The sequence below is a fragment of the Leptodactylus fuscus genome, chromosome 10, assembly GCF_031893055.1.
Source record: "Leptodactylus fuscus isolate aLepFus1 chromosome 10, aLepFus1.hap2, whole genome shotgun sequence".
NCBI lineage: Eukaryota > Metazoa > Chordata > Amphibia > Anura > Leptodactylidae > Leptodactylus > Leptodactylus fuscus.
Window position 1 is genome coordinate 67,183,886 of NC_134274.1, and position 19,171 is coordinate 67,203,056.

Consider the following 19,171-nt stretch of genomic DNA (forward strand, 5'->3'; position numbering starts at 1 on the left):
AACTGTGAAACACATACATAATAGGTATCCCTGCGTCCGAAATCGCCCGCTCTACAAAGCTATACAAATATTTTTCCTGTTCGTTAAACGCCGTAGTGGGAAAAATGGTCAAAAGTGCCAAACCGCCGTTTTTCACTGTTTTGATTCTGATAAAAATTTGAATAAAAAGTGATCAAAGCAATAATATTTCCCGAAAATGGTAGAACTACAAAGTACACCCGGTCACGCAAGAAAAGACACCTTATGCATCCCCGTACACGGACATATAAAAAAGTTACGGCTGTCGGAATATGACGACTTTTCAAAAAAAAAAAATTTTTTTACACAGTTTTACCTTTTTTTAAGGGGTCAAAATGTAAATAAAACCATAGAAATTTGGTATCCCCAGCATCGTAATGAAACACAGAATACAGGGGACATGTAATTTTGGTTGCACAGTGAACGCCGTAAAACCAAAGCCCGTAAGAAAGTCACAGAACTGCATTTTTACTTCAAATCCACCCCATTCTGAATTTTTTCCCTGCTTCCCAGTACATTATATAGAATAAATAATGGCGGCATCATGAAGAAAAATTTGTCCCAGGAAAAATTAAGACCTCATATGACTCTGGGAGCAGAGAAACTTATACACACTACGAAAACCTTACCCACGCCTGTATATACCCACTTCTACAATCACCGCAGACGAAGTCGCGGGTACCAGCTAGTAAATAATAAATGAACAAGGGAACTTTCTTTCAAATGTACCTCTGTCCAATTGATCACTATACCTTCTGTATACAGAGGAAATAATCATCTCTTACCTTACCAAAGTGGGCCAGATGCGTGCCTGGCCCGGAGCTGGCATCTCTATTTAAGCCTCATTGGTGAAAGTGAGGAGGATGGAACGTGAGTTCCTGCAATTTCTAGTATGCGAATGCACTTGCCCGCTTTCACCTGCACGTGCAAGGAAGCCGCGGTGTCTTGGACAAGCTAGTATGCACACACCGAACAGCTCGTTCGCACGTGCACATTGTCCTCCCTTAAGCTTTCTGGAGCACATGCGTTGATCCAGGAGACCCGCGCATGCGCATCGGTATCCCGCAGGATATTGATGTACATCTGTGTGTGCCAGCTGACCTGCACTACCACTCAATCATGACTCAATCATTCACTTTCTGGAAAATAAATGAATGCGATACTTGAGGGTTTAAAATTCACTCTCTACCCCTGGATACATTCCTTCATGGTTGTAGTTTCCAAAATGAGGTCACGTGTCAGGGAATTTCACTTTACTGGCATTTCAGGTACTCTGCAAAAAGGTCATGTCGCCCAAAAAACCAAACCATCTAAATCTGTGCTTCAAAAACCACATGTCGCTCATTCCCTTCTGTGTCTGACTGTGTCTCCAAACAGCAGTTTATACCCACATATGACATTAAGTATTATTCTGGTTACAACTGTCTCACAGATGTGGGCATAAACTAGCAGGGAAGGAATGCTATGTGGCTTTTGGAGTGCAGATTTTAGGTAAAATCGGTACTAGACGTACTATTATGTCCTGTGTTGCTAAAGCAGGGGTGGGCAATTAATTTTCCCATGGGGCCGCATAAGAAATTGAAACTATGCTAGAGGGCCGCGCCACGGCAAATTTAGCTCCACCCACTTCTACGTTGACTCCGCCCATTCCCAATCATCTTTCCATGTGCCCCCACAAAGTATAATCCTAATACAGTCACCCATACATTATATGCCCCCACATTATAATGTTCCCTTCCAACTGCCCCACAGTATTAGCTCCCTCTCCTGGTGCCCCAGTATAAACTGGTAGAAACTAGAAGGGACACAAAACTGGAGCAGCTGGAGGGGACATTAAACAGTGGGGATAGTTGGAGGGGGGCAATAAATTGACAGCTGAAGCGGGACATGAAACTGGGGGCAACTAGAGGGGGACATTAAAATCGGGAAGCAAACATTAAACCGTAGGAGTAGCTGGAGGGTGACATTAAACTGGGGCAACTAGAGGCAGACAGGTCCCCCTACAACTTCCTCCACGGTTTAATGTCCCCCCAGTCTGTGCCCTCTTCATCTACCCCCAGTTTCATGCCCCCCCCCCATTTCTCCCTCAGTTTCATATCCCCCTTTATTTTCCCCATTTCCCCCCCCCCCTCAATCTGCCATCTCTGCCCTTGTATAACATTCCCCTTCCATTTTTTCCCCCTAGGTTGCTGAGACACAGACAGACAGACACACAGACAGACACATATAGACACACACACATATAGACAGGCACATAGACAGACACACATATAGACAGACAGACACACATATAGACAGGCACACATATAGACACACACACACATATAGACACACATATAGACACACACACACATATAGACACACACGCATATAGACACACACACATACAGACACATATAGACACACACACATATAGACACGCTCACACAAACTCACACTCTCTCTCTCCCCCCTGCAGCTCACCTTACATCTCTCAGTACTTTATGACACGCTCCACATCTCCATCTTCGGCCGGCACTAAGACACGCCCCCTAGACACGCCTCCCTAGTCAAAGCTGTGCGGGCCGGACTGAATCAGTCAGAGGGCCGGATGTGGCCCGGGGGCCGGACTTTGCCCAGGTCTGTGCTAAAGGGTTAATTGTCTGCTCTCCCCCCACACACACCTTGTCCTTAGTCCATTCTCTAATGGTCTCCTTTCCCTTTCATTGGGCATCAGATGACATCAAATACCTGGGAAATAGAATAACACCTGATCTACACCAATTCTACTTTCGAAACGATGTAGTGCTGCAATGACAGATCACACTTGGTTTGGACATTGTGCAGTCTGTAAAATGAATGTACCTACCTGTTGCCTCCACTTGTTTTAAACTCTCTCTATATGTGTACCGTCACCTTTCTTTGTGTCTTCCGTGACCTGACACTGTTAAATTGGGCAAACAAACCAGCTAGACTGACTAAATTGCTATTTTTTTCTTCCCAAGTCACTGGGAGGACTGGGTCTCCCTCACATTAGGAGGTATTACTACACACCACTCCTTCAGAGGGTGTTGGACTGGTGTTGCTATGGGTTGATCAGAGTTTCCCCATCTTCTCTCCCCTGGGTAGGTCCAAACCCCTCTTTCCCCTCCTCCTGCGAGCTTGAAAACACATCCGACCATAGGGCCTACACTAGCAGCATGTACTACCCTCTTTCAGATGCAATATGTTTCTCCAGCCCCATCGCCGATGCTCCCAATCGTAGGCAATCTCAGCTTGGCTTGACCAAAGTATTTCCACTCTAATCAGATCTGGACAACTTACAGAGATTTACTAGAATCCCGTGAATTGACTCTCCCTGGGTTCCTGGAGGACTATACAATTTACTAATGTTGTTTTTGGTTTTTTTAACCCTCCATTTACTCCCCAGGGAGGTATGATAGAGCACTGCCCCCCCCCCCCCCTTGAAAAAGTATGTTTTGGTTCCTACCGACAGCCCTGTCAAAATTTTATAATCTCTTCATCTTGCTTGCTCATGACTACTCCCCACCATTCCTATCTAAATGGGAGGAAAATACCCAATAAGTTTTTTTTTTTTTTCCGTTTACAGAGCCATACAAGGGCTTAATGTTTGCGGAACAAATTATTCTTCATAATGAGGTCCCAGTTATTATGTTTTACAATATACTGGAAAGCTGGGGAAAAAAATTCACAATGGAGTAGAATGGGAGCAAAAGTGAATTTTTACAACTTTTTTTATGCTTCGTTCACACTTGTCTGGTGTCCGTCTGTTGTGAATCTATCTCTATGACTAATACAAACAGAAAAAGGGGGATTTGTGTACACTAAAATATAACTTTTAATAATATATTTAAAAGTATTGGTAAACATTAGTTAAAGGGATTCTACCATTAAAACCTTTTTTTTCTTTTTGTGGATAAGATGTCGGAATAGCCTTTAGAAAGCCTATTCGTCTCTTACCTTTAGACGTGGTCTGCACTGCGCCGTTCCTTAGAAATACCGTTTTTTACCGGTATGCAAATAAGTTCTCCCGCAGCGATGGGGGCGGGCCGCAGCACTCAAACAGCGATGGAAGTGTCCCCACCGCTGCCAGAGAAGTGTCTCCAAGCGCTGCCTCCTTCTTCGTCCGCCAGGTGCGTAGGCGCACAGGCCACGGGAAAATGGCCGCTAACAATGCTGTGCAAGCGGCCATTTTCCCATGACCTGTGCGCCTGCACAGTCTGCTCTGCCCGAGGCCTAGAAGTTAAGAGCCTTCGCCGGAAGAAGACATTGAAGTTGCGAGAGTCGCGGCTCTCTCGGTGTCAAAACCCACCCCACGTGTGAATGAGCCCTTAAAAGTTCAGTTTTCATTTTTATTGGATTCCTCCTTGATTGCTGGACCCAATTTTTGCTTCTTTTTTCTTTAAAAGAAGTGATAGGATAGGACAAATTTGAACATAGTGTTATGCTGAACTGATAGGAAATTTTAAAGGGGCTCGATCATCAAAATTATGGCCTATGAGCCCTACATATGCCTGAATAGCCTTTAAAAAGGCTATTCAGGCACCGCTAATGGTATTTAAACTAAGACTGTAAAAACATATATGCAAATTCTACTTACCACGCACGGTGGGCGGTTCGTGCACTGGTGGACATCATCTTTAGCCCGGCCTTCCTTTGGTGTCTTCTTCCAGCAACGTCCTCTTGGGCTCTTCTGTTGTATGTTTTTACGGTCTGAATAGCCTTTTTAAAGGGGCTCTATCATTGGGAAAAGTCATTTTTAACTAATCACATCCTTGCATAGCCTTTAGAAAGGCTATTCCACACCTACCTTTAGTATGTAAAATGCCTCAGTGGTTTTTGAATTAGTCCATTTTTATTCATATGCTAATTAATTTCTTTATTTTTGTCTCTTTTAGGAACTCTTGCTCTCTCTTCCCAGGAAGCAGCCATAGTTGAGGACTTGCTGTATGTTCTAATTGGAGTTGATGGACGGTATATTACTGCACAGTCCATAGTGGGACGTCAGATACGCTCTTTTTCAGTAGATCCAAATCTAGACATGTCTGTAAAAGAACTTGTGAACAGGATACTACCTGTGGCTGCCAGCTATTCTACTGTCACCAGGTAATAAAATATTGCAATCATTTACAGAGTGAAATAATATGCAATAGGGATTTCCATATCCTGTTCTAGTTAAAAGGGCATTCCCATCTGAATGATCCTAGCTATACTGATAGCTTATGTAAATTTAAGAGTTTTCCTAAATATATATATTTTTTAATCAGCTCTCCTTCATTTTCCTGCTATGTAAAATCATTCCTTCTATTCTTTACACATTGTTGTCAAAGCACCTGTCCTGTGTCTCATAACACAGGTTGGGGGATGAATCTTTGGGGTGCTATCTCTCTTCTGCTATGTGGAGAATCAGGTCAGCTAAATGCAGTATCATCATCATAATACATATTATTTATCTAGCTCCAACAGCACTGTACAATTTGTAGTGTTCAAATACAGACAAAAAAGACACACTACAAAGAAATAGTCACTTCACACAATGGGACTGAGGGCCCTGCTCGCAAGAGCTTACAATCTGTAAGGTAGAGGGGGTGACACAAGAGGTAACAGGGGCGGCATCAGAGGTAGCATTGCTTATACAGTGGTCAGTTTTGTAATAGAAATGACTGTCATTACACAAACATAAGACTTTACGAGCCGACACTAGTCATGTCCTTTAACACGTGGATGGTGCCTGGACATATAAAGTTAGCCTGAAACGGCATCATATCATGTGGGGTAATATGGCAGCTTGAACAAAGGGGGGTTTGTTTTAGGGATTCTAATTACGGAACGTAATTCAAAGACTCATTTACATTTTATGCAACAAAAAATGGGAAAATAAATTGTTACTAATTAAAACTTCACTGGTCATGTAAAGATGTTGAGGGATTAATGTCACTAACTTGTCTAGTGTGGGACATTATTTGTTGGTTCCAGGGCAGAAGAGCTGCCGATATTTTGTTTTCTACATTTGAGAGCCCTCGGCCAAGTGCACACCTCAGGGTATTCCAATTTCACAGATCCCTCATAGACTTCTTGGCTTGTTCTACTTTTTCTTTTTATCAGATCATTTACATGTGTTAAATATCTTGTATTTGCCGGTGAGACTTGTGTCCACTGTTAAATATCCGGACCTGGCCTTGTCCACGATAGGAAGAAGTCAGCTTGTTATAAATCAGTGTAGAGGTTTATTAATATCTTGAAGGAAAACACAGGAACAGGGAAAATGTCCAAATAACACAAATATCAGTCAATTGTCAATAGCTTACATCTTCAGAGAAGTTAAATCATCTGGATATCTTGTAGTTACAGCTTGGTTCATGCTTGTCATCTGGTTGGTGGACTTGGGCTGGTTACGACGTCCATGGATGTCCATCTGCCTGGACCACCCACCCTGGTGTTCCCAAAGACAGACCTCCTGGTCTTCCCCTGGTCTTCCCAAAGACAGACCCAGACATGTGTATCTCTTACTCATTTATATTCATGAGAGTGGGTGTTACCTTCCATCTTGTAGCTATGTAAGGAGATTTCTAAAATAGTGTACACTAACCGCACCCATGTTCCAAGAATATAAGACTATGATGTCAGTAGAGTGTTAACCCCATGTCTGCTAGAGAATATTGTAAATATATAATATTTAACATTTCCCCCTTTTGAGAGTGAAATATCTGTTTGAACTCTCAAGATATACCATACAACAATATTCATACAATTAGATTATATCTTCTTTCTTCTTTGCTGGAACTTAATTTTCATTGATTGTCCATGTAACAATAATTTCATCAATTTGCAATACATTTTGACATTAATAAATGTTATGTTATGTTATGGTAAACTGTGATCAAAGATGAAAACAATTTGATCCACTATCTATCCTACACCTGATGAAGGCTCTTCTTTCATCGTCTGGTCTTCTGGTCATCTCTTCTTCCATCATAATAGAAGGCTTATTACCACAAATGTAGTTCTTGACTTAAAGTCCTTTAGATTTCCTCCGTGTTGTGCAGATATTATAACGTTGTCCATTAAAGTTCATATTGTGAAGATATTGATATAACAGCAAAGTCCATATGTTATGTTTCACTTTACCAAGACATAGACTGTAGAGGAGTTTCCTTTGGTAATTCCCTTGACCACCTGTCACTGTACAATCATGTGACACTTCTGGAGCAATACTGCAAAAGCAAGGCAAGTGTGAATTCTGACATCATCCCTGCTGCTTGTCAGTAAGGTTCAGTCCTGGAATCTCAGTCTCTTGGATACACAATTTCTGTGTTCGGGTTCTATCATTCACAACCCTTTTGCTCACCAAACAACTTGAAGTCTTGAAATAGAGAGGATTCCACCAAACATTGATGAGGACGTTCTTTATATCTGTCCAATCATCAGCTGATCAAAGGTTCCAAACTCCAGTAATAATTTTTAAACACAGTCCTTGGCATAAGCTTAAGCATATAGCATCATACCTTCAGATTTTGTCTTTTCCCGCACATCTTCTTCTTGTAACTGTTAAAGTCTTTTTATTAACATTTGATATCAAACTTTATCATAATCTTGGACTTGATTGAAGATAAGTTTTCTTTCCCTAATAGCTAAGCCAAACTAGGCAATTAACTAAACTATAATATCACAGTGTACCATATCATTCATTTATAGATCAGACTTCTCTTTACATTGTATCAATATTTATATTTGACTTATTAAAATATTGATATTCAATACATTTATCAAACTATCAGATAATAGTACTTTGGATACAATAATCTATATAAACATCATATATCAACATATATATCTTTATATCTATATGTATGAATATATATGTGTAATACATTACTTGTGATGACAAATTGCAACACGACTTTGAAATATAATGTGATTATTAATTACCATTCTATAGACAATCACAATATTTATTCTTTAGTTAGAACTTTTCACCAATTATACTAAACATATGTTCCTATATGATTGTGTTATCATACTTATCATACATTTTCTAAAGTTTAATCACTTTATTATCCTTTTTAATAAGAAATAATTTTATTTTGAACATTACTTTATTAATTATCATTGTGTTCCTTATCTGAGACACAATATTAACCCTTTATTCATAAAAACTTATGTGACTAAAGTTTCCTCTTAACACCTCGTCTCTTCACAGACTCCTGTGACCTTTTTCACCTTTCAGATACCTCCAATACCAAGAATAGAGACAAGACTTAACACACTTGACTCTGCTAAGACACAAATGTAAAAATACATTATTTTTAAACTTAACTGTATATATTCTTGTGTACTGGCTGTATGTGAACACCATATATATGAAATAAGTATATAAATCATAAACATTTCAAAATATGTCACATCCTATAATCAGAAGTGTAAAGAATAAACCAGAGACTATCACTCTTGATATCCCATATACCTCTCCCTTCATGAAGATGATTAGCGTATCTCATTTGCATATAAGACATTTATGTTTTCCCGATGTTTGTAGATGTTGATGTGTGTAAGTGTATGCAAGTGTGTGTGTACATGTAAGAATACATAATCAATAATAATACAATAAAACAATAATACAATACTGGCTATAGCTAACTAGATTTTCCCACCATAACTAATATATTTATTATCCCATGATCCAATTACCCCAATAAACCTTTATTATTTGTCAGGTTTGAACAAATATATTGAAGATTATCTGTATCTTCTCAAAAGCTACTTTTTCCTACAGAATGTTCACCTAAAATAACCTTGCTTTGTAGTGCAGCTGTCACCTTTTCTCTCAGCTCATGTGACTTAAACACTTGGTTTTCCTGTAGGTATAAACATATGAGGTTCCTTTCAATGGATTTCACATATATTTGCTAATTTCCCAATTTAATATAGAGGATCATATAAGATAAAAAATAGAAAGAAATAGAAAAAGAAAATAGAAATAGAAAATAGAAAGAAAATAGACGTCTCTTTGTTGGATATATTTTCCTTTTTTCCTTGTTGGATGCATCCTGATTTTCTTAGGCCTATTTGTGATGTCACAGATCTGTTGTATACACCAGTGGACACATAACACACATAACACTTATACTGACCAGCCCATCAGGGTCACAGGTCACAGTGTGTTGCTGTCAATCAACTGACCACATGAACGAACACTTAATTCACAGTAAGAGCTCCATGCCTAGTTGCATGCCTTTAAACAAAATGGATTATAACTTGAAAATCCTAAAAACATGGACTTTACATGAAACTATTGAAAAACATGCTTAAGGTAAGTTAGGACTTATATCACTTTATCATGCATTGTTATTAGTCACACCACGATAATTTGTTTACTCATTAATAGTTAGACACTCCATGCATTCTTTTGGCTATAAGGAAAGAATGATGAATGAATGGACATCACTGATTGAACTTCTGCATTTTTCCATATATCTATATCTGAAGAGAAAAATAGATAAACTTTGGCAAAAACCAAATTAATACAATATTGATCTTAACCAATGGAAAAGTTTAATAACTTTATGGACTCCTAATACTATTTGATCATATTCATATATTGTACATATATTCATATACATGTCATATATTCATATATTGTATATAACATGCTCCTTCTCTCTCTGCATCTAGAGAGTGGACTATGACGAAAATCTGTCACCACACATGAGACTCTTCTCCTGTGTGTATATATATATACTGTATATAATAATATGATCCATAGTATTATTCACAATAGCATAATTAGGATTATTTATAAACATCATCACATAATCATGTGGATTATACCTGATCATTGGACTTCTCATATAAAAGGGATTTCTCTTTATATAGCCAAATAGTACATAAGTAAATCTCAATAGACAGTCATTCCTTCAGAGATACTTTTAAATTCGACCCCTGACCTTCCTGTCAATCACATCCCACAATAACTCCACCAGGTCATTAGAGAATGCCAAGCTTGCCCTTTTCCTAAGAATATTAGGTAGCTCAAATTCCTCTTGGTTACTGGGAAGATCTGACATTTTGGAGACAACTGGTACATTCCCAGATACATTCTTTTGCAGATACTCAATAGATTTGGCTGGCTGCAATTCTTTAATTTCAGTTAATAATGGAATTTCAATTTGTGGATTTTCTTGCATGGCATATGGTTTATATGCAACATGTAATTTCCTACGTTTCTCATAGATTTTGTCACTTTCCCTCCTATAAATAGGGGACACTTTAACCTGATTTGACAGATGTCTCTTAATAGGCTTTGTTTTTTGCTTTGGACATACTCGGTTTACATTTGACATATGTTTCTGATGTCTTCTGGCCATGTCCAATAAACTAGCAGCTTCAAATAAAGTCTTCTTATCTGACGCACTGGCAAGGGTGACTGCATCCAAGAATTTGAACTTTTTAACAAAACTTTTCACCATAGATGAAGAGTTCACCTTTTGAATGACAGTTTTGTATGTTCTCTCAAATTTAGACATGAATGCAAATGTACATTCTTTTCTGCCAATCTTTATCTCATTCAGTATGTCAGATGTTGGCATGCTGTCACCTCTAGTGCACCAGATTAGTTTCTTTAATCTCTCCACATCACTGTCTTTTAACCATTCATTTGACTCATTATCATAAGACATTTTTGCAGACAAACGTTCTGTAAAATCAATAGGAAGCCATAATTTAAACATTTTGTTTTTTTGTTCATTAGATAGATCAAATTTCTCTGCATGGCTTTCAAAAATTTCTGAGTTTCTACACACATGGATCTTTACATCATATGTGGGAATGGCTTTACTCAGATTGATCAAATATTCCTGCGATTTTAATTTCAATTTAGTTTCTTGTATCATTTGTTCCTCACCATCTATGGCCATTACTGCCACATGGTGCTCTTTATCAACATATTGAGATTTCTCATCTGTCTGAACAGATTTATGCATACTATTACTTAATTTCTTTTCTGTTACCATGTCATTAAAAATCTTTACCAAAGAAGCAATATTCCTAAATACCTGCTTCTCTTTTTTAGCACAAATTCTATTTTCAATCTTAGAATTTGCCTGTTCACATTGTGTATACAAATCTTGCCATACACTTACTAAATTGTCACTAGACACAATTTTAAACTCAACGTTACATTTCTTAGACAATGACTCTAATTTTTCCATACTTTAAAAGTAAAATCTTTACTCACCACTGTAGAAAGCTTCACCTTTAGCTTGTCCTTGGAACAGCTGGTCCCTGTCATCAGAACGTCTCAGTACGTCTGGCACTTGTGGTCCTTCTGTATTTCCTCACAGGCTTTCCTCACACAGGCTTCCGTATCATATAACACGTACAACAGTCATCTGTATCTCACCAATATAAGTTCTTTTTCGAAGTCTTCCTGAATCTTGCAATTCATACAACTTGCAAAATACTCCTCTCTTCCCCCTTAATTGTAAGTGAACGGAACGAGAAAAACAGGAAAAAAAACGACCGTGCTGGCTCGCCACTGTTAAATATCTTGTATTTGCCGGTGAGACTTGTGTCCACTGTTAAATATCCGGACCTGGCCTTGTCCACGATAGGAAGAAGTCAGCTTGTTATAAATCAGTGTAGAGGTTTATTAATATCTTGAAGGAAAACACAGGAACAGGGAAAATGTCCAAATAACACAAATATCAGTCAATTGTCAATAGCTTACATCTTCAGAGAAGTTAAATCATCTGGATATCTTGTAGTTACAGCTTGGTTCATGCTTGTCATCTGGTTGGTGGACTTGGGCTGGTTACGACGTCCATGGATGTCCATCTGCCTGGACCACCCACCCTGGTGTTCCCAAAGACAGACCTCCTGGTCTTCCCCTGGTCTTCCCAAAGACAGACCCAGACATGTGTATCTCTTACTCATTTATATTCATGAGAGTGGGTGTTACCTTCCATCTTGTAGCTATGTAAGGAGATTTCTAAAATAGTGTACACTAACCGCACCCATGTTCCAAGAATATAAGACTATGATGTCAGTAGAGTGTTAACCCCATGTCTGCTAGAGAATATTGTAAATATATAATATTTAACAACATGGACCATTAAATTATTGTGTGAATTGATCCTTGGGTAAGTGTGCAGCCATTAATACAATGTCGACAACATTCTGATTAACCCTGTTGTGTGAATGAGTCTTAACAGTGATCACATGGACTTATTGTGATACAGAAATGATGCTCTGCTCCATCACCGAGAACAGGGGTATCCTCTGAGAAACCCTTGAGTTTCCTGACATTAATGCCATTGTTTAACCCATTGGTAGACACAGTAGTGCCAAGGAAGGGTTAACCCAGGCAGTCATGTTATTGGTTAATTGTAAAAAATGAACAGAATATGACAAGAGTCTGCTGCTCCATTATAATGAGGGCTAACCCACAGGTAATAGTTTCCCCCTCCATAGGTAATAGCCCCCCCTTCCCCACATAAGTAATGCTATTACTTGTGAGGGCGTGGCACAGTTTTTGTAATAGTGCCCTAATAACAACCCCCATTGGTAATAGATCCATCCCCCAACATAAGTAATCCGGTTACCTTTCAGGGGGCACTATTACATTAATAGTGTCATCCACAGGTAATTGTCCCCTTCCACACGTACCATTCAATGTTTTGTTGTATGGTATTGTTATATTGTACTTACAGAGCAGGGATGGGGTGACCTCCTCTTGTCAGAGCCTGTGTGCATCCTCTATTTTCCTTAAAGGGGCTCTATCATTGGGAAAAGTCATTTTTAACTAAGCACATCCTTGCATAGGCTTTAGAAAGGCTATTCCACACGTACATTTTGTATGTAAATTGCCTCAGTGGTTTTTGAATGAGCCAGTTTTTATTCATATACTAATTAGCCTCTTGGTGCACCCCAGAAGTCTCATTGTGCACCCTCTGCCTATTCTTTCCTATGTATGTGTACAGCACAGGCTGCTGATGACTTCCTGCTTCTGGTTTGAACACACAGATAGGAAAGAATAGCAAAGAGAAGTGCTGCTGGGAACTTCCTGTGCTGGCTGGAAGCTAATTAGCATATAAATAAAAATGGGCTCATTCAAAAACCACTGAGGCAATTTATATACATAGGCTATTCCACACCTACCTTTTCTCAGGGCTATGCAAGTATATGTTTAGTTAAAAATGACTTTTCCCAATTATAGAACCCCTTTAAAGAGGACCTTTCATTTCCTTCTGCACATGTGGTTTTATATACCGCTAGGAAGTTATTATTATTATTATTATTATTATTATTATTGATTATTTATATAGCACCATTAATTCCATGGTGCTTTACATTTGGGGGTTACATACAATACACAAAATATAGATGTAGATATAATACTAACAGTGACCGACTGCCACAGTGGGGTAGAGGGCCCTGCCCGCGAGGGCTTACAATCTATGAGGGAAGGGGAAGAGACAGAAGGAGAGGGGGAGACTGTATAGATCAGGCATATCAAACTCAGGGTACCCCGAGGGCCACATGAGTAACAAGAGGTTGTTGCGAGGGCCGCACACAGCAGCTAATATCACACACGTATTTTAACAGCAGTCATGAAAACAAGATATGAAGTAGTAATATGTAACAGCAACATATATTTAACAAAAATACAGCAATTAAAAACTAAACATTTATTTGCTATAATTTTTTTTCAATCTTTTTTAGATTATAAGTGGTGATCAGACAGCCTTGTTCTCTGAGAAGATTTTGTTAGTTTCATAAAAGAAAATAATCTTTTTACATATACACCCTTCATCTGCCCCCAGATTCATGTCCCCCCTCCTTCTCTGCCCCCAGTTTCATGTCCCTCCATCTCTGCCCCCAGACTCATGTCCCCCATCTCTGCCCCCAGATTCATGTCCTCTCCATCTCTGCCCCCAGATTCATGTCCCGCATCTCTGCCCCCAGATTCATGTCCCCCCATCTCTGCCCCAGATTCATGTCCCCCCATCTCTGCCCCCAGATTCATGTCCCCTCCATTTCTGCCCCCAGATTCATGTCCCCCATCTCTGCCCCCAGATTCATGTCCTCTCCATCTCTGCCCCCAGATTCATGTCCCGCATCTCTGCCCCCAGATTCATGTCCCCTATCTCTGCCCCCAGATTCATGTCCTCTCCATCTCTGCCCCCAGATTCATGTCCTCTCCATCTCTGCCCCCAGATTCATGTCCCTCCATCTCTGCCCCCAGATTCATGTCCCCCCATCTCTGCCCCCAGATTCATGTCCCCTCCATCTCTGCCCCAGATTCATGTCCCCCATCTCTGCCCCAGATTCATATCCCTCCATCTCTGCCCCCAGATTCATGCCCCCCATCTCTGCCCCCAGATTCATGTCCTCCCCATCTCTGCCCCCAGATTCATGTCCCCCATCTCTGCCCCCAGATTCATGTCCTCTCCATCTCTGCCCCCAGATTCATGTCCTCTCCATCTCTGCCCCCAGTGTCATGCCGTTCTCTCCATCTCTGCCCCCAGTGTCATGCCGTCCTCTCCATCTCTGCCCCCAGTGTCATGCCGTCCTCTCCATCTCTGCCCCCAGTGCCATGCCGTCCTCTCCATCTCTGCCCCCAGTGTCATGCTGTCCTCTCCATCTCTGCCCCCAGTGTCATGCCGTCCTCTCCATCTCTGCCCCCAGTGTCATGCCGTCCTCTCCATCTCTGCCCCCAGTGTCATGCCGTCCCCTTCTTCATCTGCCCCCAGTTTCACGTTCCACCTCTATGTGTACACACATTAAACTTACCTTCTCCGACGACTCCGAGTCCTCGCTCCCCTGCCGCACTCTCTCTCTCTCACGCTATCAGTTGTAGACGCGATGTGACGTCATCACGTCTACACAGCAGCGTACAGCAGCGTGAGTTTTGCACCTCTGCGGCCCGCACAAAAGTCTCAAACTTTGTCTCTAAACTTTAGAGACAAAGTTTGAGACTTTTGTGCGGGCCGCAGATATGCCTGTAAAGGGCCGCATGTTTGACATGCCTGGTATAGATGGCAGTGCGGTGATAGTGTTATTGGAGGTTGTAGGCCTTCCTGAATAGGTGAGTCTTCAGGGCCTTCTTGAATCCTGTGATTGTGGGGGTCAGTCTTATGTGTCTTGGTAAGGAGTTCCAGAGTATGGGGGATGCATGGAAGAAATCTTGGAGGCGGTTGTGTGAGGAGCGGATGTGGGCAGAGCGGAGTAGGAGGTCATTGGAGGATCTGAGGTTACGTGTGGGCAGGTAGCGGGAGATGAGGTCAGAGATATATGGAGGGGACAGGTTGTGGATGGCTTTGTATGTTAGCGTTAGTAGCTTGAACTCAATTCGCTGGGCTATAGGTAGCCAGTAACAGTGCTTTGTTCAGCACACTGTAATGGAGGACAACCTATATGATCAACCAATGCATGGAGGATCAACAAAAAACTGCGCTGACCTGAAATCTCATTAAAAGTTTTTAATCAAAAACACACTAATATACACACGACGCTAATTTTGTAGCGTTTCGGGGTGACTCCCCTTTCTCAAGTGACAAAACCAGAGCAAAGTTGAACCTTAAAATAAAACATACATACAAAAGAATAATCACTAAAAGTGAACATTTACTTAAAAAGAATTTCTTAAAAAACTAATAAATATATACACATTTCATAGTAGCAACCTCAAATCTAACCCACTAATAAGAATTTGATAAAACATAAGGCAGAACTGTGGACATTAAAAGAAAAAATCTTTTTCATAAAAAACCATGAAAATTCATAATGGAAGCTATCCATAATGTATGTGTTTAGATGCTGGTGAGGCATGTACCTGTAGTCCAAGATGAATAAAAGACTCTTTTTCATATGAAAATCATAAAAAACACCCATAAAAATCCATAATGGAAGCTATCCGTAATGTATATGTTTAGATGCTGGTGAGGCATGTACCTGTAGTCCAAGATGAACGCGTCTGCGATGCTCCGAAGTGTGTCTGAATACATTGGCGTCCGCATGGTCTATATGTAGGTCTTAAAAGACCGCGAAATCACTTGCGCATGCGTGCTCAGCCCTAATAGCGAGTCCACGTATCAATCATTCCTACAATGAGGCCTGGAGATCGTTGGAACGCAGGACGGACCGCGCACGCGCTTTACCTTTTCTCAACCCGAGGTCTGGTTTTGATTGAACCGCATTACGATTGCGTTCTAATTAGAGGCTTTAACCAAAGCAATATGCTTAAGGTAAGTGTTTGGATTGTCAATTGGCATTCAGCACATGTTACTACTGACTCAAAATGGTTATTTGAATCGTTATTATACTGATTATATATTAAAATACTAAGTTCCAATCACATCCTCATGGAATGCTTCACTTATGAGTTAGTATACAGAAGACTCCTTTAGTTATTATTGGATCTATATACATAGTTACCCAAATTGATATAGGGAGTGAATTTACTACAAATATACTACTTCACAACTTACCTTAAGCATATTGCTTTGGTTAAAGCCTCTAATTAGAACGCAATCGTAATGCGGTTCAATCAAAACCAGACCTCGGGTTGAGAAAAGGTAAAGCGCGTGCGCGGTCCGTCCTGCGTTCCAACGATCTCCAGGCCTCATTGTAGGAATGATTGATACGTGGACTCGCTATTAGGGCTGAGCACGCATGCGCAAGTGATTTCGCGGTCTTTTAAGACCTACATATAGACCATGCGGATGCCAATGTATTCAGACACACTTTGGAGCATCGCAGACGCGTTCATCTTGGACTACAGGTACATGCCTCACCAGCATCTAAACATATACATTACGGATAGCTTCCATTATGGATTTTTATGGGTGTTTTTTATGATTTTCATATGAAAAAGAGTCTTTTATTCATCTTGGACTACAGGTACATGCCTCACCAGCATCTAAACACATACATTATGGATAGCTTCCATTATGAATTTTCATGGTTTTTTATGAAAAAGATTTTTTCTTTTAATGTCCACAGTTCTGCCTTATGTTTTATCAAATTCTTATTAGTGGGTTAGATTTGAGGTTGCTACTATGAAATGTGTATATATTTATTAGTTTTTTAAGAAATTCTTTTTAAGTAAATGTTCACTTTTAGTGATTATTCTTTTGTATGTATGTTTTATTTTAAGGTTCAACTTTGCTCTGGTTTTGTCACTTGAGAAAGGGGAGTCACCCCGAAACGCTACAAAATTAGCGTCGTGTGTATATTAGTGTGTTTTTGATTAAAAACTTTTAATGAGATTTCAGGTCAGCGCAGTTTTTTGTTGATCCTCCATGCATTGGTTGATCATATAGGTTGTCCTCCATTACAGTGTACTATTCCCTATGGGGAAGTAGTTTAAACTGCTGCTCTTAAATACCTGATACTAAATAGAATTAATTTTACAAACGCAACGGATCAGCTCGGTGCAACCCTTATTTTTTTTGTTCAGCACACTGTCGGCTTTCCCGTTATGTGCCTGGTGGCTTAAGATATTGGTGCCATTAGCTTCAGCACCGATCTCTGCCTACCGTCAGAAGGGTATTCCTGACAGTCTAGCTGGACTATGAGGAACGCAGGTGCGTGGATAAAAGTGACAAATTTATTAAGGTTACTGTTTGTTGCTATAAGAGTAGAAAGCCTGCTATATAAAGAGTGTTGTGCTGCAAAATCAAACATCTTTCAGATTTTAATTTTTTTTAAAAATTATACACTGTTGCTCTAGGTTCTCACCTGTGCTTGGGATTCCATTCTTCGAGTCTGCTTTGGGACCCGAAAAACAGAAACCCATTCTGCTTAAAAAGCGGTTACCTGCTTACCCCATAAACAATAATGGCATCCGATGAGTTTGCGCCTAAAAATGCTTTTTTTTTATGCTTAATCTGGACTGAAGTTCCTATTGTGAACACCTTTAATGTATATACACTTAATTATGTATCAATTTAATATCCCAGATTCATTGAGGAGAAGTCTTCATTTGAGTATGGACAAGTGAACCATGCTTTGAGTGCTGCTATGAGGACATTGGTAAAAGAATACATGATCCTTGTTACACAGCTGGAACACCTACAGAGGCAGGGGCTACTTTCCCTGCAAAAATTATGGTTCTACATCCAGCCCACTCTAAGGACAATGGAAGTATTGGCATCACTTGGTAAGTATCTTCTGTGTGTATTTTGTGTTTGTGTTGTTCATAATGCATATAAATAAAGGATTGCAGTATGCATTTTTGGGTATAGTTTATTGCACTAATACTTCTCTTTTTAGGAACTGTATACAGACCTATAAGTTTAGGTCAACAGCATTGTAGATATAAAACTATTCTGAAAACCTAGGCTACATGCACATGACTGTGTGCAAGTGTCAGGTCTACGGTTGAGCCCAGGCAGCGAAACGTACAGGTATAGGACTTGTCCTGAGTTTTGCCCTGGGCTCATGGCCTCATACACGCCCGTGTGTAGAGGGTCATTACAATGTAATGGGTCAGTGTGCTAGCCATGAATAAAAGGGCTAACACATTGATGTGTGCATGGAGCCTATGACTGCACACTAAGCCAAACCCCTTGATCACAGCTCTCCCCTTCCTGGGCCATGCTGGGCTTTCTGTGAATTTTGTTATGGTGGGCTATTCTTGGACCCCCTTTGCTGTTTGGGCTGGATCATCAGCAAGGAAAAGTCCTGCCTTGGGCCTTCTCAGTGCATGTATTTCCTGGGAATGATCCTCAGTACATTCAAGGGCAAGTTCTTCCTTCTCTCTTCTCTTCTGCCTGTAAGTCCTGGGCAGGAAGGTCTTAACCTTTGAGGCTCTCCCTTTGGCTCAGTTGCAGTCCAACCCTTACAATTGGCATTTCTGGCCCACTGGGACTAGTCTTGTCCAGCCCGACCACCTGTCTCTCCTGCCTACTCAGGTTTGCCAAAAACTTCTTTGTTGGTTCTCCTTTCCAGGAATGTCTCAGGAAAAATCGTCCTCACTCTTCCTTTAGCAAACTATCCCTCTGACGCCAGTCTTCTGGAGTGGTCTTCGGTGCCTTGACTTGTCAGGGCCTGTGGTCCAAAGCAGAGACCTCCTCTAGATCTACCTGTGGAACTTGGGCCATCTTCCTAGCCCTGTCTCATTGAACCTCTCTCCTCCAAGGGCGTCCGGTCA

At 40.4% G+C, this 19,171-nt stretch overlaps 1 protein-coding gene across 2 annotated transcripts in view; it reads left to right on the forward strand.

Moving 5' to 3' along the window:
* The window catches only part of TUBGCP2 (tubulin gamma complex component 2), a 60,413-nt gene that overhangs the window by 14,629 nt on the left and 26,613 nt on the right, over positions 1-19,171 (forward strand). For both annotated transcript variants that reach the window (XM_075257783.1, XM_075257782.1), the window contains exons 6-7: positions 4,917-5,124; positions 17,979-18,178. In XM_075257783.1, coding sequence (XP_075113884.1) covers positions 4,917-5,124; positions 17,979-18,178 — 408 coding nt within the window. The remainder of the gene's footprint in view (positions 1-4,916; positions 5,125-17,978; positions 18,179-19,171) is intronic.